This window comes from Toxorhynchites rutilus, chromosome 1 (genome assembly GCF_029784135.1).
Source record: "Toxorhynchites rutilus septentrionalis strain SRP chromosome 1, ASM2978413v1, whole genome shotgun sequence".
Taxonomy (NCBI): Eukaryota; Metazoa; Arthropoda; class Insecta; order Diptera; family Culicidae; genus Toxorhynchites; species Toxorhynchites rutilus.
In genome coordinates this window covers 39,001,426-39,025,648 of record NC_073744.1, presented here as the reverse complement: position 1 = coordinate 39,025,648, position 24,223 = coordinate 39,001,426, and the positions used below count along the sequence as shown (strand labels likewise).

General features: G+C 37.7%; 1 protein-coding gene across 5 annotated transcripts; it reads left to right on the top strand.

Annotated features, from left to right (window-relative positions):
- Positions 1-840: 840 nt before the first annotated feature.
- LOC129778564 (NPC intracellular cholesterol transporter 2 homolog a) lies at positions 841-22,371 on the top strand. 5 transcript variants are annotated; one of them, XM_055785550.1, is made up of 4 exons: positions 841-965; positions 21,519-21,651; positions 21,708-21,824; positions 21,890-22,371. In XM_055785550.1, exons 2-4 carry the CDS (start codon positions 21,570-21,572, stop codon positions 22,171-22,173), a joined length of 483 nt encoding a protein of 160 aa, XP_055641525.1. In that variant the 5' UTR covers positions 841-965; positions 21,519-21,569; the 3' UTR covers positions 22,174-22,371. The 5 variants fall into 5 exon arrangements, with proteins under 5 accessions (XP_055641525.1, XP_055641543.1, XP_055641533.1 ...); XM_055785568.1 differs by having other exon boundaries at positions 852-956; XM_055785558.1 differs by lacking the exon at positions 841-965 and adding an exon at positions 1,038-1,154.
- Positions 22,372-24,223: the final 1,852 nt, after the last annotated feature.

The window sequence follows — 24,223 nt, the reverse complement described above, 5'->3', positions numbered from 1 at the left end:
TAAATCGGAATTTGTGTTAATCTTGCAGAAGTCATAACAAACGTTAGAGAAATTACAACAAAACTAATCATTTGCGGCGTCATTTGAATTTTACTATCCAACTTTTTTTATGTACTTTGTAGCTTTAACAAATTGCGCGTTCTTGCACCTTTTTTATCGGTGTGAATTACTGCTGTTTGACGTTAGTTGCCGTATAAGTACTGTAATAAAATGGATACACATCATGTGTGAGTGTAACTGTTCTTGACTGAGAAATGGGAGATTTTCATTTCAGGAAGGAAGTAATAAGAACTGAGAATGTAACCTCAAAAAATCCATGAATCTCTATCGAACGTTTTCCCAATGCAACTGTTCAGAATAACTCCATGACATAAAACTACACAATTGAGAGTTTATGTAGCCTTATCCAATTACTTCCCGCATTAAAGTCGTTCAAACACTCAAACTGGCGATTGTATTCTCGTGTCTACAGTGGCGCCCGCTAAGATGCTAATCATCTGTGTTGCGCAATGTTTTATCTGCAATTGTTTCCGCATCTCCGCTGTAGTTGCCGTTGGCATGCCAAACCGGATGACCTTGTGGTGCCACCAGGAATCATCGCTGAACGCTGTCTGTATTTCTCTCTCCAACGAAAATAATATTCCTTGTTCACCTACAATAAGGAGTGCTGTTTTCGCTAGAGAGAAGAAAAAAACTAGCTTGCAATTCTGTTACTGTTGCTGCCGCTGCTGAGGTAAGCCCGATGTTTAATGAGCCCCAAACGAGCTATGATCGATCGCTGTGTGTGGCTACAAAACCTCACAAAGCCGAGGTTCACTCGGGTCAGCTGCATTGGCTGCTGCGAACCGCAATGGGGCTCACCCCGGCCACCTCAGTTCCGAATCGAGACGCGCAACAGTCGATTTCGGACAGTGCCAGTGAGCTGTTGTGGGAAACGATTTTTAGTGCGCTTTGTTGTGAGTGATGTCAGTAATCAATCGCCGAATTTAAGTTTTCTGTTTCCATCATTTTTGGGTGTGTTTCAAGTTCGTGCCGAGCAGGTCGATGTGCGGCAAACAACGAAATACAAATCGGTGTCAGTTCAGCCTGCTTTCGCGAGCGCTCCCGTCATGGCCGTTTAAAATGGATGTCATGCACTCGGAAGTCGTTGACAGGTTTGCGTCAGTTTAAGCGTGTCGATTTGAGCGATTCGCTACGCCTCGGGCGGGCGGGAAATAATTCGAAATATGTGACTGTGACTAACAAAGGATTGTTATTGTTTTGATCAACGCGAAAAGCACAAGGGTGGAAGCACGTATGAGCAAAGTGACAGTGAAATCGTAGGTGGAACGAAGAAAAGGACATCATCATTTGTCTATCGTTCTCATATCTAAATCAAAGGCTATTGTTTACGTTTTTGTTTATTTACATTCAACATTCATATTTGTATATCACATTCTCGACGATTCATTATTGTCGAGTTGACAATAATACTGAACCTATCTGAACTATTGGAATTAAATAGAAAAGCAAAACAAGAATACGACACGTGTTGCCGTGCCTAAATATGATTGATCTAAATGTCATCCTGTCTGTGTGCTTATAAATTTTCCATTGCGAAGAAATATCTACGTGAGAGCGGAGTACGATCATTAATTTGATATTCTTTTAGCGTACTCACATGCGTACAAGCATCGACTGGAAACTACTTGGAAATGATAAATGTTACCTGTAAAGTTAGCGGCTGCAAACTCGTTAGCTGCAGTAAAATGAATACAAAGAAAAATGGTTTGAATTGTCTCCATCAAAAGATATTGATATACAAAAATGGATTGCCAATCAAACTTCTTCATATTCCGTACATGACTATATAATATTTTTGACGATTTTTTAGAAGTTGCAAGCATCATCTCAGATTGCAGTTAAACGTTGTGGGTGTAGAAACATTGTTCATTGAAGCAATAGTGCATACCTAATACTTACTATGATACCTATATTTTTTTTTGTCAAATAGACATTGTTCAACTCGACATACCGATGCACTGCTCAGTGTCGCATTAGAGGCTGTTGTGACCAGAGTTGCTATAAAAAATCTTTGTTTTTGGTATTAAAAAATCTTATTTTTTTCTCAGAAAATCTGCATCGAAATCAGTTTTAAATTTATAAGTTCAATTTTAAAGCATCTTAGCCTTAGTATCATTGATTGGCATATTCTTCTTGAATGAGATTAATGTTCATAGTGGAACTTTAGCCGTCTCAATGTAGGTATTACTTGCGTCTTTATCAGTAGTACTTAATTAGGATTTCTTACATCTTTTATATCTTTTGCATCTTTTCCCCTTAAGGTGAAGGTGGAAGCTAACCACAAATGGCTGCCACAATGGCGCTCCTTTCTTTCATCTCTCTCCCTTATCCCTCGCCCGTAAATCAATAATTTTGCGAAACAATGTGAAGAAAATGATCGTTTTGGTACACTTCCCATAAAGTAATATCAACCAAACTCTAATCGATTACTCACAAGATATTAAATTTTCATCTGCTGTTGCACTGTATAGTGAGAAACGTCGGCAAACTCGAGCTAGTGCTCTGAAGGTTAAATTTTCATTTTTCAATCTTCGGCAATGGTTTTGTTTGTATTGGTGAAAGCATCGTTACTTTTTCGACACTGATGCCAGATAACATCATCTAAACAGCTATAAAATCTACTCAATAAAATGTTATTCCTGAGTCATAGCGTTTCATGTCATGAAAATCAATAAAATAAAATTGTGTTGATATCAATACAATTATTATTTTTACGTTTAATTGCCCAGTAAACATTAAATCGTATAACTTTGCACATGATAAGTCACATATAATTTCGTATCAAATCACAATCGCATAAAATATCAATCAAAATATCGATCATATATATCTAAAATCGCATAAAATGCAAAAACACGATTTTCCATGTCATCGATGGATTGAGTGGTAACGTTGTCGTATCAAATCGCATATCAGTTCAAAAAGCATCGCATATCGTTATATACGGCTTTATATGCGTACAAAATATGGCATATACGTATATCGCCTCCACTTTTGTGTGTATATGCTGCATCATATATCATACAAATGTGTCTTGGTTGTATGTATATCGCCTCCAATTATAGCTATTCATACGACTTAATGTTTGCTGGGTGGTCTATAATGTAAGTTTTAGCAACTATAACATTGGATAAGAAAATTGTATTGCAGAGCTCGGAACACTGCCACGGTTGCCTATGCTTTCAAAAACAGTAAACGGAAAAGTATTACATTCAATCAAAATGCCTCGGCCAACGAAGAGAAGGGTTAAGGCTCTCCAACCTGAATATGTGAAAACAATACGATCAACGAAGGAAAATATTAAGGAATTATCAACATCGAGTTACTATGCGGAAGAACTTGTTGATACCAAAAGAGCCCCAATTCGCATGTATTTGCTGTTTGTTTGCTCATGTTACGCCTGCGTATAATCAGAATTTTACTTCATATGCAAATGCACCTTCTTTATATATATTTATATTTCCAATTGTTCGTCGGAACATATCGTTCATACATTTTATTTTAGTATTGAATTGTTTTTTTTTTCAAATATATTCAAAGACTCGTGTCAATGAAGCGCCACACAGTCTGATAAGTGATTTGATCTATTTATGTGTGCTTTGCTCTTCTCTCACAAACACTATTACCTCATTTTTATACGTGGGTTTACCTATACTACTACAATGGCTAGCTTCCACATTCACCTTAAATTGAACATAAGAAAGCAGTACTTCACGATACATATGAAAGCCAAAATGACTCTCGTTCACACTGATTCGAATCTACACTCGACAAAAAAACAGAGAAACAGGGTTCGAAGTCGAAATTTTTAGATGATTTTTGAAATGCTGTAACGTCGTGAAAAATCACCGCATGGATATGGAATGTACATAATTTTGAAACTTGAACTTTAAAATTTTGGAATATTGTACGAAAATATTTTTATCTTAGTGTGTGCAGTGGACATGATGAAATTGATGAAATTAAAAATCGGTTGCTTTCCGTTTTTACGATGATTTTGTGGACTAACACAAATTTTGCCAGCTAATTCAATAGAAAACCCTTTTAACCTTATCAACTAGCTTTCATTTGATCCCTATAACGTTCATGTAGGACTTTCCAATACAGATTTTTTTTTGTTTTAATGAAAAGTTTCCTCTTCGTGTTCGATAATAAATAATTCAACAAATAATCATCGCAGCGCAGATCGATAGACAGTTTTGAAAACTTCAAAAATACTGTACAAGAATATTGTGTTACTTTCATGAAAAGGACTGCAATATTTTCAGAGTTACAGCAGATATTGTAAAACACTGTAAAAACCCTGTTTTTGGCACTTTTTAGAAATCGATGCGAAAAATTAAAATAGTTTTTTTTTGTCAAAGTAACAAATTATCCCTGTACTGAATCTTTTGGAGTTTTCAAAACAGCCTTTCTAGGCGATTTTTGAAATGCTGTAAGTTCGTGTAACTGTAACTTGTGCTCCCGTGGCCGAGTGGTTAGCGTCACACATTATCATGCCGAGGGTTCGGGTTCGATTCCCGTTCTGGTCGGGGGTATTTTTCGTCAAAGAAATTTTCTCCGACTTGCACTGTGATCACGCGTACTCAAGAGCTTGCCAATCTGAATGCATTCAAAGCGTTTTATTCGGCATAGAACTCTCAACTAAGTACTAATAAAAATGACGCAAGTAATACTACGTTGAGACGGCGAAGTTCCTCTGGGAATGTTAGAGCCATTTAAGAAGAAGAACTCCGTGAAAACTCAACGCATGGAGTTACAGCATTTCAAAAATCGCTTAAAAATTTCGACTTCGAACTCCTTTCTTCTAATTGTTTTGTCGAGTGTATATGAATAAAATTGGTGAGATGGTACAAAATATTATTGAGATAAAGCCATAACTAATATTGGATCGTTATTTTGAAAAATATTTGAATCTGTATGAAAACTAGGAAAATCTGCATTCTGTAACTACAGATTCTTGATTTCAAAAAGTCTGAAAAATCTGTATTAATACAGGTTATTCTTTAGATATGGTAACCCTGATGGTGACCTGTAATTAGGCTTTCGCGATGACAGTGGTACAGTGTCGACGTCTGGTGGCAGCTTTCAATCTGGGGCCATCGCCATTAGTGGCGGAAATGTCCAATTAGTCGAGTCGCATTACAGGTCTGTTATTCTAGATGTCGAATTAGAAGTAACTTACTGTACAATTTTTTTAATTACTCAGAACAAAAAATATTTATGTCAATTTTTTTGAAATGTTGAGTTTCAAACTGTTCTTTCAAGAATTTTAACTAAAAAACCAACACAGCTATAAAATTTTGGTTGGAGAATAAAGTATAGTAAATTGTTTAAGTTTTCATTTTCATCAAAAAAATATTCATTCAAAAAATGTTTTGAGATTTAAATTTAATTTTCCTAAATAAACATATTTTTATTTAAGAATCTGAACGAAAATTATATAAATAGTCCATATAATTACTAACAAGTTACCCATAAATCGCAAGAAGAGAACTGTTACTGGGAAAGAGATTTTCTAACAACATTTTTTTCATGTTTTCTTTGAAAAACTACTTTTAATGTTCAAGTTTCCATTTAAAAATGCCATATATACCAGAAATAATAAAAGATACAAAATTAACATCTATCACAACAGGTCATAATTCAATAATATCTAAAAACTCTGTCGAACACACTACTGATTTTTTGGGAAGCTTATGCCTTCAGAAATGTTGTCCTAAAAGGATTTTTCAATATTTGATTTCGTTGGAAAGTTACAGCCAAAAGTATAAGGTCACCTCAAAAGATATAGCATTGCTGTACGAAATTTTAAACGCGTTTTTCTCGTAATCATATTTATAAACTGGTAGTACCGATATCTCAGGATGTACTTGCCCAATTTGACTGAAATTTTTTATCAGTATATAAAAGTTCAGTATCTGAATCGTTGCATAACCATTTTCCGATATCTTATTTTTCGATTTTTTCTGAGCATTCTAAGCAGCGATTTTGAAAAATGAAAAATAAAAAATTGCTCATTTTTAACACAAATAGCTACAATTTTGAGAATTTTTCCAATTTTCAAAAACTTCTATGTAACGCTTTAGGTGTTGTCCTGAAGTTTCAAAATGTTCATTGGAATTCGTTCTGCGACATCCCGTTGCTTCAGGGCCGATACCACTAACAAGGTTCCGGTTTTCCGACAGCAGCTACGCATCCAGCTATCAACAGTGTAATATTCGAGTACTCAAAAAATGGCCAGAAAGATGGGAAAAAGTTGTGACTAGCGATGAGCAATACTTTGAATTTTAAATTTGTGACCATTATTGCAGAATAAAGCAAAAATATTCTTTCGATCTATTCGTCAATCCTGACATTACGTTAAACATTTCAGTAGAATTTTTTTCCATGTTCGATGTCTGAAATTGTTAGCCACTTGATAATTGAAGAGTGAAAAAGAATTGTGTTTGTACCAAATTGAAATCAAAGTTTATCTATCAGAAAGTGAAAAAGACAAACCTCAGGACCTTCGGACAAACAGTGTATGGTCGCCTTTAGATTTGGTGGAGATGGTCATGATCACGACACTTCATAAAATGAAATGAGACCATATATCTATCGGAAATCAAAAGCAATTAAATAAATTTTACAACTGAGCATTCAGAGTCATGAAACTCCATGAGCATTTTTAAGTGACTCTGATCGCGTTGCACGTGTCATTGTTGGAAATGGATTACAGCTCTTAAAGTTGCAACCACCGACTCCGAATTTCGGTAGTAATTTTCAATAATTATGCGTTGCTCGTTCGTATACTTCACCATGTTGAGAATGTTGATTTTGATTAACGTTTTGACATTGACAGATTATGAAAATGTTTTCAGGGTTAGTTCACACAAAGACACAAAACTGTCAAGTCGCTAATGGATGACCCTTTAGTTGCATGCCATGTTGGGACACGTCCCTACTCCGACATTAAGATGTCTGCTCATCGATAGGGCGTCCTCTCTACGTATACTACTCTACTAGTCCCTACGTATACCATGATAGTCTAGGATTAGAAATTATAATGAGTATTGATAATGCAACCATGTTACAATTGCTGTAAATCAATGTAGGCTCATGGTAGTCACATACACAGTTCCTGGCCAATCGAGCGAGTGCTCACATGCCGGTCTTGGATGATTTCAAGGATTTTATCGGTTTCCACGACGATTGGCCTACCAGTACGGGGTGTATCTCCGAGAGCCACTACACCAGAACGAAATCGATCAAACCAACGCTGTGCTGTGCGAATCGTTATAGTATCGGGTCCATAAACTACACGATTTTTGTCGGCCGCCTTCATTGCAGTTTTACCTCGCAGGTAGTAAAAACGTAAAATATGGCGAATTTCTTGCTTGGTGCACTCCATCTTTGACGCTCTATAACTTGAGACTGAAAAGGACAATCACAACACTGTCAAAACGACACTTGTAACAAAGATTGTCGCCTTTAAATAGCCATATAGTAGGACCCGATGCGATAAGTACAACACAAGATATGTTTAAGTGTTACCATATATTGACAATAACCGACATTTCTTTTTCCCCAACCCAATATATCAAACATATACCGTCCTCTATCTCTAAACCATGTTAACTATAAAACACAAATACAATCAATAATTACGGATTTTTCGAACATTTGGTCGTCAATGAAATAATACGATCCGGAAACAAGTGTTTCTTGAAGTAGGACTATTGCCGGGAAGAAAATCTGAGTAAGGAGTTGTAAATCGCCAGAATCCTTTCAATGTTTTGTTGGATAATAAGATTCTCGGGAAATCTGGCCGTTCGATCTATAGATAGAGATGAGCTAATGTCGATTATATTCAGGGCAATAGTCATCGACGTGTTCGTACTCGGAAGAGTAGATTCCGTTTTTTCAATCTTTTTAGTGGCTGAAATAATCCATCGGTGCTTTCAGACTTATTGAACGGTTTGTCATTAGGCCTCTGTCTACGTTTGATTCCAGTCACCTTCTCCACGGGAGGCTCAGTCCCGGAAGTAGATGGTGTTCGGGAGGAGGACACTTCACATTTTTGTTTTTTTGTTGAATTCTTTGTTATACTTACTCGCGTATTGTTGTCGGTAAGATGTACCGGTAAGTTTTTTCGGTTTTACAGTGAATCAAATTTCCAGACATTCGTTGGAAATCTACTGTCATTGCGGCAGTGGCGAAACCGGTCAAAACATACTTGGAAACGCTGAAATGGGAGGTCCTATCCCACCCGCCGTGTTCTCCAGACATTGCTCCGTCCGATTACTACCTCTTTCGATCGATGCAACATGACCTGGTTGAGCAGCATTTCTCCAATTTTGATGAAGTCCAAAATTGGATCGAATCGTGGTTAGCCGACAAACCTTTGAGGAAATCCTCAAAGGGATCCGTGAATTGCCAGAAAGATGAGAAAAAGTTGTGACCAGCGATGGGCAGTGATACTTTGAATATTAAATTTGTAACCATTTTTGCAGAATAAAGCATTAAGTTTTGAAATAAAAAATGAAGAAACTTATCGGTACTCCTATTATATAGTGAGGATCTGGGGGCAAGACGAACAGGGTAAGAGAACTTCGATTGCATCATTAGAATTGCATAATTTCCAAAACTTGAATGCAGTTCCTCAATATGTTTGTGTTTTGAAATGTTTTCACGGGGATAAAACTGTCCGACGGACTTAGACGGACAAATAAGAGAGATGAATTATGTTATGTTCAATCTCAAAATTCGTCTGTCTGTAAACTAACGGAGATACTAAAAAGAGTGCTAGTTGAATGCTGTTCCCAAAACATGTTTTTGGTTGTCTCTTTAACCTCAATTTGAAACGTACATTCTAATAATTACCAGTACAATTATTAGAATTGTTCACAATTTTTTTTACGTACAAATGATCTTACCTATTTGATATATTCCAACACCGCATCGATGTTAACTACACTGGAGTCGCCTTTTACGCGGGGGATACGTGGCGCGTAAACAAAAACAGCGGAAAAGAAAATCGCGTAGAAATAAACTGCCTAAATTTCGAAATCTGTGTAAAAATCTAACAACAAACAGTGAATTATTAGTTTAAAATGCAACCCATATTCTAACAATTGATTAACTTATTTTTTTGCATGCTACAATCATGGTATCTGTTTCTCCTTTTATTTCTCAGCTACTAATCAGTGATATAATATAAACTTATTTCGTGAAAAGTCACATCAATTAGCACATTAAATTTTTACGCGGTTGATGCGTACCACGTAAAACAAACCGCATAAATTCCGAGATCCGCGTAAAAAACCGCGTAAGTCCCGAAATCCGCGCAAAAAACACGTAAATTCCTAAAACCGTGTAAAAAAAGCCGCGCAAAATATAAGCGCGTGAAAAGCGACTTCAGTGTGTATCATTAGTGAGTGAAATTTGAAAATGAACCACTCAAAATAAATTATATCGCTAAAATTACATCGACACGCAAAATCTCTTATGATTTACAGTTTTTTTTTCATATTTCCCCCTTAAGACAGATCTTCGGTGCTAGAACGTGGTTAAACTAAAGGGTGTGTCACATTAAATTGCATCACGAAAAAAAAACGCTGTAGAAATTCGCCCAGTAGACCGATCCTTTTGAAAATTTTAGACAGTAAAATAAAAACTATTAAACAACTTCTGGCATTTTCTTTTTATTCATACTTCGAGCCCAAGCCCGTATGCTCGCACCTTCCTCTTTACCCCGTCCATAAGGTTCTGTACAACGTCAGGTTGTAGTTTTTTTTGAACAGAAATCCATTTTCTCTTGAAGTCCGCCTCCGATTTGACAACTTTTGGGTTCTTCCGGAGGGCCTGCTTCATAATCGCCCAATATTTCTCTATTGGGCGAAGCTCCGGCGCGTTGGGCGGGTTCATTTCCTTTGGCACGAAGGTGACCCCGTTGGCTTCGTACCACTCCAACACGTCCTTTGAATAGTGGCACGAAGCGAGATCCGGCCAGAAGATGGTCGGGCTCTCGTGCTGCTTCAATAGTGGTAGTAAGCGCTTCTGTAGGCACTCCTTAAGGTAAACCTACCCGTTTACCGTGCCGGTCATCACGAAGGGGGCGCTCCGCTTTCCGCAAGAGCAGATCGCTTGCCACACCATGTACTTTTTGGCAAACTTGGATAGTTTCTGCTTGCGAATCTCCTCCGGAACGCTGAATTTGTCCTCTGCGGAGAAGAACAACAGGCCCGGCAGCTGACGAAAGTCCGCTTTGACGTAGGTTTCGTCGTCCATTACCAGGCAATGCGGCTTCGTCAGCATTTCGGTGTACAGCTTCCGGGCTCGCGTCTTCCCCACCATGTTTTGCCTTTCGTCGCGGTTAGGAGCCTTCTGAACCTTGTATGTTCGCGGGCCCTCCCGCTGCTTGGTCCGCTGGACGAATGAACTTGACAAATTCAGCTTATTGGCGACATCCCGGACCGAACTTCTCGGATCACGTCTAAACTGCTTAACTACGCGCTTGTGATCTTTTTCACTGACGGAGCATCCATTTTTGCCGTTCTTCACCTTCCGGTCGATGGTTAGGTTCTCGAAGTATCGTTTTAGTACTCTGCTGATCGTGGATTGGACGATTCCCAGCATCTTACCGATGTCTCGATGTGACAACTCCGGATTCTCGAAATGAGTGCGCAGGATTAATTCATGACGCTCTTTTTCGTTCGACGACATTTTTCCAAATTTACGAAAAATTGACAGTGAAGCATGGCCAACGTGATCTATACACTCTTATCTGATTATAAGCGAAAGCTGAAGATATAATTCCTAAAAATAAAATTTCTACAGCGTTTTTTCCGTGATGCAATTTGATGTGACACACCCTTTATCATAGAATACCATGTAAAAGGGCTACTCATTAACATAAATAAGTAGTCATTTTACATGTTAACTTTGAAAATCAACCTCATTTCCAACTTCTTGAATGGCGTTAACATTCCCGTTCCCTTTGAACTTTTGCCGTCTCAAAGTATGCATTAACTAGCGTCATTTATTAATACTTAGTTGAGATTTCTCAAGCCAAATAACACGCCTTGAATGTATTCCGAGGGGCAAGCTCTAGAATACGCGTGACCACAGTGCAAGTCGAAAGAAATTTCTTTGACGAAAAATCCCCCGACCAGAACGAGAATCGAACCCGAACACCCGGCATGATAATGTGAGACGCTAACCACTCGGCCACGGGTGCACGATAACTTACCCCCACTACAGTGCGTCAAATGGAACAACCATGGCCATGGCCTATTGTACGGTAGTTTCTGTAGTATAATGATTATGAACAATTCCAAATGAAAACGACAAATGACAAAACATGAATATTTTTGATTCGAATGAAAGTTTGTATTCCCTTTGGGTTTGGAGAAAATATGAGTTTTCCACAGCATTAGGGATTTTTTTGACTAAAGTGTAACTTATTAAAAGAGCGTATCGATTTTAGTAAGAGAAATCTATGATAATTTATATCTCAAAAACTGTGAGTCCTACCGAAAGAGTGTCTTAGAAAGAGTTATAGGGTATTGATGTCCAAACGTGAAAAAAAATACACTGAACAAAAAATCAGTACTTTTTTTCTATTTAAAAAAAAAAAACTTTGATTTGCAATATCTAAAATACATATTTTTTATTTTTTTTGTTTTTTTTTCATATAAAATAGAAGTTATATAGAAAATCAAAAAAATGGGTACAAGATGGTAAAACTACTTTTGACGAACTTTGTGGAACATCGAATTTTTATGAATTTTCGAAACATGGAATCTTTGTATGTTAACAGTCATTGTAGTCACAAATTATGAATCCTGAAGTGATTTAAAATAAAAAAGCTCTTTACCAATCTCTTTCTAAATGCAGCCATTCTCGAGATATTTAAAAAAAACATTTCAAATTCATTGTCTTTTTCAATTTAATTTTTTTTTAAATTTATAAATGTATTTTTTAGTTTTTTTAATTTTTTCATATAAAACAGAAGTCATGTAAAAAAATTCAAAAAATAGTCTAAGATGGTAAAACTATTTTTGACGATCTTCGGGGGACATCGATTTTTTATGAATTTTCGAAACTACGAATTTTTGGATGTTAAGAATCATTTTTAGCCACATGAAAAAAAAATTTGTAATATGATGTGATTTAAAACAAAAAAAGCACTTTATCAATCTCCTCCTAAATGCAGCCATCCTCGACATATTTAAAAAAATATTTCTAATTTATTGTCATCTTTTATAATAAATAGGCTATTTTAATATGTTTAATACCGCCATGTTTATGAAATTTTGTGAATTTGCTTAAAATTTCCAACAACTTTTCCAAGTACATCATTATGGTAAAAATATATGTTTGGAAGTTACGTTGAAAAACATTTGAAGACATGTAGGTTAATACAAAACGTAGCGATGCTTATTCCATTGAGAGCATTGACTGCACCCTGTCCAAGATACAGTTGAAATCGACATAAAAAAATCAGCATAAAGGGTGTGTCACATCAAATTGCATCACGGAAAAAACGCTGTAGAAATTCGCCCAGTAGACCGATCCTTTTGAAAATTTTAGACAGTAAAATAAAAACTATTAAACAACTTTTGGCATTTTCTTTTTATTCATACTTCAAGCCCAAGTCCGTATGCTCGCACTTTCCTCTTTACCCCGTCCATAAGGTTCTGTACAACGTCAGGTTGTAGTTTTTTTTTGAACAGAAATCCATTTTCTCTTGAAGTCCGCCTCCGATTTGACAACTTTTGAAAAATTGGACATTGAAGCATGGCCAACGTGATCTATACACTCTTATCTGATTATAAGCGAAAGCTGAAGATATAATTCCTAAAAATTAAATTTCTACAGCGTTTTTTCCGTGATGCAATTTGATGTGACACACCCTTTATGTTAAACGCAGTCTACCGGGAGAGAAAATGCATCCGTCTGACTGCATGATCACCGGTTAGAACTAGTGATCTCAATCAAATTGCACGCCCTTTCCGCTGGCCGCTGCGTTTGATTTATCCGTTTTCGTGTTCACTCCCTGCAGGTATCTATTATCGTTTCACTGGATTATTTCCTTCGATTTTACCCGTGTTTGAAATTAGCTGCTCACACGGATAGAGGGGGTTTACAGGTCTCTGCTTGATTCCTCCTTTCATACAAACGCTCGGAATGGAGAGAAAGAAAAGATAACACCGAGAATATGAACAGCAGCACAGCATTGCACCGCAGGAAGCGGCTTCATCTTCTTTGGCTCCGCAATCAAGATTCTGCTCAGGTGCTTGCAAGCGTCAGCGGGACACAGCAGCAGCAGCAGCGGTTCCTTGTGTGTGAGTATTGAGCCGGATGACTTGGGAAGCTTCCGAGAACTTTAACGATGCTAGATGCTCTGTTCTAAACGCGCAACACCATCATCAATATCATCAGCAGCAGATTAGGTGTATAAAACGAATCGAACCCGAGGATCGCTATTCCAGTCGTTCAGAAGTCCGGTCACCAAGCGGTTTGTGAGTTTTCAGAGGTGGAGAGTCCTCGCGAGTGTGTTGTGCTGCCACCCCAGTTAGTTGAACCGAGTAAAAGTGTGAAACTTTAAACCAGAAACACGTTAAGAGTGCCGGTGACCTAGTGAATCGATAATTGGACGTGTTCCAGCAAAGAAGGTGAAAATAATCTTATGATACTCGCTTTTGTATTTATCGCAAAGATAACTGTTATGAACCATTCGATGTGAGATGCTGCTAATCATGACTAAGTTTAACGCGAACGCGAAACATTAGCAAATCACGCACTGATGACGCGACGGTGGAATCTAAATTGCTTTCGAGGTAGCCGGTTCGCGCGGTTGATTTTCGCAGCCTGAGAAAACACGTTATTGTCGCACGCGATACTACTGCCCTCCAGCCCAGAGTTCCAGTATTACCCTGGCTAGTACACATGATCGCATATTGTTGGTCTGTGTTGGACAGAACTTGTTTGCTCGGCTTGTTGCTAAACTTGCAATTCGCAGTAACAAACATTGTACTCGAACTTTTACAACTCGGATTACATTTTTGTAATGTTGTGGTTTCGTAACATATGATTCAAATGCATTCGATGTTTCAGCCACAAAAAAAAAACACGTTGAATGAGATTGAGACATCATCTAGGTCAGTCCTTACTAGAATCGGCGTAAGGGTTATCATGGTGATACAGCATTTTTGATGACTTTTTATTCCTATCACTCAGAGTTAAGGATGAGTGTTTTAGTTGGATTTTTTTGTTAATTCGAATATGTTCTACCATTCGTGATTGGAGTGTTGGATGTTGTTTTTACATCAAGATGAAAAATTATTGTGTCTTCAAATGAAATTAAATGTGTGTACTGTGCGTTTCTGTGTTAGTAAGTAATTCTTTCTGACTGAACATAAAGAGACAAATTTGTCCTTTCATTCTAATAGGGGAAATTATCTTGATTTGTCCGATTTAGGGTGTTTTCACGCAACTAGTAAGTGCAAATCGATTTTTCTTCATGAGAATCACATATGATCAATACGAGTTTAGGTTTGTTGGAAAGCCCCAAGTCTCTAGTTGCTAATACACCACTCATTTTTTCTGAATTTCCAGAGATATGTAAGAAGTCGGTTGAATTGAAGTATTGTTATTGTTGTGTTCAGGCGCGAAACATTCGAAAAACAAAAATTCCAGTGTTTTATAACAATAGAACCAGATGGAAAAACTCTCACTCCTTCACAAAATTAACGTCAATTTCACATGAATTACAATAAGTTTCTAATTCATAGGTCATCTTTAGTTCTCAGTCAGTTCAAATAACCCACTCGGGGTGGTTTTGACCAAGCTGCGCCATGTTGTAGTGTGTATCTCGTTCTACGCAGAGAATACTGATCGTTTATGCTCTTAAAATCACTCATACTGCTTGTAAGCTGCATCTACTATTCGTACGATTACTCCTCATAAGTTCTTGATAGGGGTTTGATCTAATAAACAAGTTGACCAGTACAGAATCTGAAGACTTTATTCATCAAACCATGCCATGACTTTCCGGATTTTATGAATTGATGCTAAATCACCCAACTATTACATTGTTTTTGATGTTAAAACAGCAGTGAATGATTCTGAAATAGGGGAAGTGGGGGCATAGTGGTCACCCTAAGGAATATGCCTATTTCCAGCGCCCACATACCGAGTTAATTCCAGTTTCTCGAAAAATATTATAGTTCAACTCATTGTTCTCCAAGATAGCAAACGGCTTTTACTTTAAAAATTCAAAATATTACACTTTTTATCATTAGAAAAAAAAAGGTGAAAAATCAAATTTTTTTTTTTTTGCTTGGAGGTAAAGTGGTCAATTAATGAGGGCAAAGTGGTCACCCGCTCATATCAAGCTAAATGGGATAGATTTAAGCGTTTTTTTTTCGTCCAAATTTGTTCACATCATATTTGTTATAGTAGGTACATGCATGAAATAAGCTTGGCCTATTCACCTTGAGTCTCAATTTTAATTTTCTCTTGCAAAAGCAAAAGCATAGTAAGAAACATATAACGTTCCGTTATGAGACTTGGTTTAGTTGGAGTGGCATATTTATCCAGGGTCAAAGCCACAAAAGGATCTTCTTCGAGAGCAGAATGTGATGAGGAATATCAGCTTTAGTAAACAGAACATCGTAAGTTGTTATTCGCCTATGACCACTTTGCTCCCAAACATGAAAATAATTTCTATGCTAATTAATCACTGGGATTAAACAAAATATACGTTCACCTCTCCTAGAATATGTGAACAGTCGTCCAAACTGATGATTTGTCCAACATATCAGATTGAATAAACTAAATATCACGAGAAATTCCTTAGATACCACGCACACAGAACTACGGGCGAAAGGCTATCGAGAGAGTAATTTCTGTTTTTAGTTGTATTTTGACGTGCGACAGCACTACTGAAGTACAGGGTGACTCAAAAGTCATTAAATTCATCAAACATAAGGTGACTATCAATACGGCATCTATAGTCAATAGTTTTACTACCAAACAAGCAGGTGACCACTTTGTCCCCCATGACCAATTTGCCCCCACTACCCCTACTTCTTTGCACTTCTGACTGTTCGTTCGTGTTGATGGTAAGCTACCTAAATAAGGCCGCTGAATTAGAGCATTCAATAAAGTGGACTGTATCTGTGTCACCCCTTAGAAGTGACACCCGGGGCGGACAATGTCGGACAATGACAATGTCACCTTGGTATCGCTGAAATAATGTTTTTTCCTTTCTATGGAATTTCAGCCATCTTATTCACCCACTCCACCATCTACATTACCCTTATCACTACACATTGACTGGATGTACACAATTTCATGTTGTAGAGGAGCTATGTCTAAAACGCGCCTGCCGGGCAATTTGATCTGCCTGATCTTCTAGTAAACCAGCAAGAATAGAAATGCAATGGTTATAGGTAATCGTGCTAGTCAATGATAGCATCCTACCATGCAAGTTTAGCATTTGTAACATGCTTTGAAAAAAAAGAAGAAAAATAATTTTCTTCAAAATCGATTTTCGATGTAATTTTCTTCATCATTTCTATTAGGTTTTTATTGCTTCAAACCGATTCAGAGGCGTTAACTGTGAGTCATATTTATTGAGTTGAGTTCCCAGTAGATATCTCAGATGAAGAAAACAATAAGAAAGGATTCATTTCCTTCTCAATTTGATATTTTCATAATTCTGGATAAATTTGCCGTCTAATGGTATACATTATAACATATGAGGGGCTTAGAATGCAAGGGGTGTAAGTGACTTGATCGATTTCTCTTCATCAACTTTTTATTTAGTTAATAACTCAACTGCAAAAACGTTCCAATTTAAGTTTGCTATAGAATCCGATAGATGAGGTTCTGACCTACCTTCCACATTGTGAAAAACAGTTGGGAATGTATTCGCTGCGAAGTTATGACCAAGAGAGAGAGAGTCGATTTAGGGAAATCGATCAATTCACTTACACCCCTTTTATTCAAGCCCCTCATATATCATAAAAACGGTTCTGCGTAGTATGCATTTGAAATCTCTTAATTTTTCGATACATTTTTCGAAAAAATCAACATTTCTCCCCTTTTTCCAAAATTACTTTTTCAAAAAATCATATTATTTGAATATTTATCAATATTTTAAACAAAATGGATATTACATAATTACATAACAAATCATAGAACAAAGTTCATTTGTATGTTTTAAAACGGAACTGAAAATATAATATTAATGTTCAAGAGTCGGAAACCGCTAAAAGTTTTGGTGTTGTCAAGTCACAAAAGTATTAGTAAATTTCGATTCGATTGGTACATGAATTATCAAAATTTGGTAGCTACTAGCTACTATCGATTCTCATCTCTTCTTATAGAAAACGTTTCTCAATAAAAAAAACATGGGAGAATTGTTGCTAAAAGTATATTAAACATAAGGAAAAATATACTGACGAATGAAGACAATTTTTGGGAAATTTCGTATTTGTTGGTATTTTTCTTTATTCAAGATCCGCGAACTTTTCAATCAGCCTAATACATTTACTACGGTACATAGGGGAGAGGGGGGACACTTTTTGACATAGAACTACGTCTTTCATTAAGGGTGCCAAATCAGAAAACACGTCACGTTTTTATGAAATAAAGTTAACGTTAACAACTATTTTTTCCGCGAACGGATTCTGGCGATTTACATACCAAACGAATCGAAAATTCCTTAAGATTTGTTTGATATGATATACATTACAATCCTATATTCTGTATATGGTTTAAATTGATGAAAATTGGAAGCATTCCCATTTCCTCATACTTTTGTTCTGTCCATTTGTGTGCTTTCCCGAACAGAGCTGTCAATAACGAGCACCTTATCAACGAGCAACGAAGGGGAAATCGTAAGATGTAAAGTCTCCGTGATGAAGGAAAAGAAGAAGAACGAAGGGGAATATTTGCCAAGAGTATAAATAGTGGATCTCGCTGAGACAAAGGTTATTCTTTGTGTGGACACCGACTGGGCAACATCGTTGCTGGGAAAGCTGGACGGCGAGGGATCGAATGCCTTTCTCAAGGCAATGGGAGTGGAGGAGTAATATTATGGATAATATAAAGTTTTTCGGGGGCCTTTTTGAAGGTTAGAGACGAATGAACTGAAGAAGGTTAAAGTCTCAAGCAAGGAAGGAAGGCAAACTTTCAGTATCGTGCTGTATACAAAGCAAAGAATATCTCTTGTCCTTCCTTGTTTTGCGTCATCACATGTTTTCGTTTCGGATTGAACTGTGGACGCGACCAAATTACTCACTCGGTGTTGTCTCTGGCATTGCAATCATTGCATCAAACTGACGCCATTGCATCAAGGTTCTGAGCTACTCAATTGTGTGGGGAATCATCAAATGTTCTGGAATTTTGTCAGTGACTTGGTTTTGCATCACGGTAGGAAAGCTCTCTCCACAAAGAATGACATCTAAGCTAATCTAGACTGGCAATTATAACAGAAAGGGCTTCTGTTGAGAAGAACACAAAACGGAGATAAGTGTGTGTATATTTAGTTGCTTCAAGCCATCGATATATGGATATTTGTATGTGTACGTGCGTGCTTCATTATCCGTACGTAAAAATAGCACATCTTCTCTACGCTGAAATCCCATTTGTATCTGCTCCCGTGTGCATTAGCCCTGTAACGATGCAACAATCGCCTAATTTTTTTTATGCTATGATTGACGACTGTTTGGTGTTGCAAATTATGCAGTCGTAATGATAAATATAAACAAGGAGGGGAGATAGCGGGTGGGAAATATTCACGCAAGGGTATTGGTAATGAATCTCTGCTGAGGCAAATATTCAGCCTCTTTCCAAGCAGTTAACATTGTTTGTTTCCTGTCATAAATGCATTGAACTGACGCTATGGTGAAACAAGTGTTAAGATTGTGCACCAAAAAATATTTGGGGAATACAAAGTTATTCAATAAGTTATATTAAGTTATTAATTTCGCTCGCGTGCCAACTAGGATTGCATTTGCGCTAATCTTGATCATAATTAAGCAGTGCTACTCTTTTCGAGGTTGTTGAGATTAACAGATAGAATTTATTTCGTTTATTTAGTCACCAAGAAAGTAAATATCGTACTAAAATTTTGTATGTGATTTGGTTTCGCTTGCCAGTAGCAAAACTTTCTCCACTAAGGATGACAGCTGCGCTTATCTCGAGCATGTATTGTTCTGTGAGCAAAAGAATGAATTATCAAACAATTGTCGTCAAATGATTCTACAATAAAAACATTTCAGGGCGACCAAACTGGTAGAATGGTTGTTTTAAAATTTTCGTAGCATTATAAAATAAGATCCGCAGTTATAAACAAGAGACTTGAATTAAACAACAGCGTAGTTCTACGTCAACAATGCGGTCATTTGCTGCATCCCAATAGGAAGTATCCCGTGTCGGGCACACGTACAGAGCATTGGAGACAACAACATCTCAATTACGAAAACACTTGTAATACTAACCTCGAGCCAACCGCGAGTAATCGGTTACATATTACTAACATAGATAATAAGAAAAATTGTCAAAGTATTGGACTCCCGGCCCCGTGAGGCTAACGCCATATGAGCCTTGATAAAAATATATATTTTGGGAAAAAAAAAATGCGGTCATGTCTTGAACACAACCTCCTATGTTTCCTTGATTTTTAATATTTTTTGTGAACTTTAAAACAAATCCTGAATTCATCCTGGTTGTCATTTGGACATCAATGTATAATATGAGCGTGTTAGAAGTGTGCGTTGATGCGATTACGAATGGTTTATTCGAATTTTTAAAAATTGCATTTTTGTCCGAATGTGTTTCTTATTTCCAGCATATTCTGCATTTTTCTGTTTATCAGTATTTGTCTGAAACTGCTTGCTATGAGAGTCACTAAAAATTTCTTCCGTTTTCGAGTGGTGGTTTTCCGCGGTGAAGTTTTTTGGAAGAGGTTGAAGATTTTCCGGGGACAAAGTTGCCAAAGTAAAATCTATCTGTGTTTTAGACGCGATGTTTTGCAGCATTGTTGTAATACCCGATGAGTCAGTTGCTTGTTGTTGTTGTGTTGTTTTCGTAAGTAATAAACGATGAGGAGATGTCAAACCATATGACAGCTGTTCATTGATAGGCTGTTCACTAACTTATATTTTTAATTTGATTGAAAATTGTACCACTTAATTTTTACAAGCGTTGTTCGAAACTGCCCCCCTTCCCCCGACTCAAATGTGTTTTTTCTCGCAATAGTCAAAGTTCACACAGTTTGTTTACATGTCGTCCGTAGATAAATACTACACATGCAGACTTCTTCCGCGGAATGAATCACGTATTGAACATGAGTGAGCGGATAAAAATTACGTTTCCTATTGAAAACACTAACACATGAAAGGTATTGTGTAAAGTTTGACTGTTAACTAAACTTACACATTCTCATGATTTTCTATAGAGGGGTGACTTGCAGTTTCAACAGCTAAATAAGTGCGAAAAAGTGCATTTTAACATTGGGAAGGATGACCAAGTTCCTCGCTATGATCGCGATCGATCTAGATAATCGTGGGAAAACTAGTCGGGTAGCAATTTAACTATTCCCTCTATTCCGCGCGGCGTATGACGTGAGATGGTTCAAATCACACTATTCCCGAAGGCGTGTCGTGGGATGACTATAGCTTGTCATCAAATGAGATTTAATGCCGTTTTCTCATATGTTAGTCGATACTCGGGTGTCAAATAGAAATCTGAAGTAAGGTGACTTCCAGAATAAGGCAAGAATTATGTCACATCAGCGGCTCAGAATAAAGTGGTATATTATTTAATTCAAGTGCAAAACTAAGTATTGTATACCTACAATAACACCAGATCAAACGACCATTACGATAGCTAGATGGTTAGATGACTATGAGAGGATTCAACAGGAAAGAATCATAATCATTAATGAACCGATTATCATGCAACTGGAATCTGAAGCTTCCTTTGCGAGGATCGAGAATCGAAATTGAAATAATGACTTGCTGCTGACTAATCATTAACACCGGGGCATCACGTTTGCTGTTTGAATAATTATGCAACGGCGCCATTGCAGCTTGATTTCCTGATATCAAGATATTGAGACACACAGTTCGGAGCAATATACAAAAAAAATAGTTTTCAAAGTCGTTCTGTGATTGAACCGGTTTGGATACGCTCGATCGCACACTGGGAACTGTTTTCGAATTCAAGCTCAATGCTATCCGGTTGAGAGAACTATTTACTCAAATTTTGTTTGTGAATGCCAACCGGAGCCAAGAGGAGAATTGCTCAGAGTCGAATGTTTTTTCATAATTTTAGTCTCCGTTCATAACTGCTGTGCAAATCTACAAGCAATTTCAAAATTTCACACGTGAATTTTCACACCATCTCATTAACAGAACGCAACTAACCCGCAACCCGTTCTCTTTCACTTTCAGAAGCATTACCTTCGAGCGTGATTTGTGCAAGTTTACTCCATCAAAACCGAGATGAAGTCAATGGTTGTTGTAGTGCTGGCACTGAGCTGCCTCTATATGTACGCTGATGCTACCGATGTTAAGGCTTGCCCTTGTAAGTTGTGTCTTCATTTCTATGAATTTGCTCATGAATTGTATTTTCGCTTCCAGCCACCAGAAGTTTGGTCCCGAACGATCAAAACAACGTCGAGATTAGCAACTGCACCAAGGGACCTTGCAAGCTGAAGCGCAAAACGAAGGTTTCCATCAACCAGAAATTTACTCCCGGTAAGTTGACGAATGATCCACTCGTTGGAGATGCAAACAACTTATGTTCCGTTTCCACGCTGCAGCCGAGGACATCAAAACCCTCACGACGACCGTGTACGCCCAGGTGCTCTCGCTTCCACTACCCTTCGTCGGTGTCGACGGAACGAACGCGTGCGACCACATCTTCGCCGAGGATGGCGAAACTAAGTTGGGCTGTCCGTTGAAAGCCGGTGTACCCGTGGTGTACAAGCGGGAGTTCCCCGTGCTGGAAATCTATCCCAAAATGAGTCTGGTCGTGCACTGGGAGCTGCAGGGCCGAGGGTCTCAGTCGATTACCTGCTTCGAGGTGCCAGCCAAGATCGTTTAGGGATCCCCCTGTGCATACTACCGCGAATAGCTGAGGATGTTTTGCTAGTGAGAGGAGTGATCAAGACTAGGCGTTAAGAGGAAGAATGTAATTTTTTATACATTTTTATACTACGGAGAGGGGTAGATTTTTCTACCGAGATAAGTTTAATTGTTGTAGAGAATGATAATAATAAACAAACAAGCCTGTGTGCATGAAGTCACTTTGTCTCCCTCGACGCTCATTCTTAGGATCTCTTCTGTATAACGAACAATTCGTCTCGTCTCAGCTTCAGTCACTGTCGAGTCGCGCAAAATATTCTATTCCAGTACCCGAGTTTCATTGAAATGTTTTATTTAGTAGGCTAGAGAGCCTTCTGTCAATTTTTCTCGGTATTATCGGTGATATGTTTTTATTTTGAGAAAAACAAAAAAACATTTCTAAAATTGATTATCGAGACCCTTTTCTCAGTGCCAAAATACTAAAAACATAACAAAGAGGAATAAGTTTCATATATCTTTTGGATTCATTAACGTTTTTTCCACAAGCATATGCTTGAGGTTTCCTCACTCAGACGTTTTGTTATTATGGATTTATCGGGGCCAATGTTTGTTCATCAAACGAGTGTCCAATAACAAATGAGAATGATTTCAATACATTTCTGTAAAAACTAGAAGTGGGTTATATCTTTGATAGAACCGCAAGGTGGACGTAGAACTAACGTCGAATTAGCAATCAATAAGTAACAAGCATATGAATCTTAGACGTTTCATCTTTCGAATAAAGTGATTATCACACTTCGTTTAGCCGGAAAAAAATTATTAACGTTCAAAGAGGGAATCGATTTCTCCTCGGAAATACCCACTCCCCAAACCCCGGCAGTTGAAATCATCGTTGATCCGGATCAGGATTATTAACGCTTGAGAAGAAATGGATTCCTCCTCGGAATTACACATCGGAAAAAAGACCCCCTTCCCAACAATTTCAACTTCTCAATAACGACGATCGATTGCAGCATTCGTAAGCAAATAATTTTATAACGCTGCTTTTATAAATGTGATTTCTTCGATATGCAATATAATATCCACTTCGATCATATCCACTACACCGTATCATACCATATCAAATCTATAATCAATCCGAGTACAATAGTACCCGCTGCTTGCATCTGATTTGCTATGCCGATTTCCATAGGCTCTATGGTTTTGAAGTCTGTGTTAAGAAAGCATTCCGATTTCCAGAAACGCAAGCAAGTACAAAAGTACCCGCAGCTCGCATCTATTTTGCAATACCGATTCCCCCAGGCTTCATGATTTTGAAGTCTGTGTTAGGGAAAAATACCAATTTGCAGAAACTCAAACGAATACAAAAGTACCCGCTGGTTGCATCTAATTTGCGAGCCAGGGGAACTCCATGGTTTTGAAGTCTGTGTTAGGGAAACATCCATCCATTCCAGCGATCGTACTTCAATCGTTGCGCAATTATAACTGAGTGGATTTCCAAGCGGCACTCGCTTATATACCGATTGGTGTGATTTCAATAGCCTTTTTTGAACGCGTAGACATTTTATCTTTCGAATGAAGTGTTTATCATACTATTTCATTCAGTTATTCAGGAGCTATTAACGCTCAAAATCTCGTTCTCCGGCGTAACGCTTTCGTTTGCGAAACTTTGAACTTACACCCCAGTATAGAAATGAAAGACGTAGTTCTACGTCAAAAAGTAACGAAAGAAAATATTTTACTCACCGAGAGAATTGCTCTCTCCTTAGAAACGGGTTGTTCATTTTTTTTTTCGTTCGTGTGCTGTCAATTCGATCAAAAATGTGGTCGAAACAATAAACACTCGGCGAGCGCGTTGTACGGTTCTTCGAAACGCGTGAATGTCAAGGAAAAAGTTTACAGTAGACTACGTTCGGGACGAAAATGTACCGGTGAGCACTATTTACCGGATTCTGGCATCCCGGAACGTCGAGCGGAAGATCGGTAGTAGCCGTCTGGCAAAGATCATGGTAAAATGGAAGAAAGAATCTCTAAAAAAGTTGTTCGACAACAAGGACGATACGAGTTTG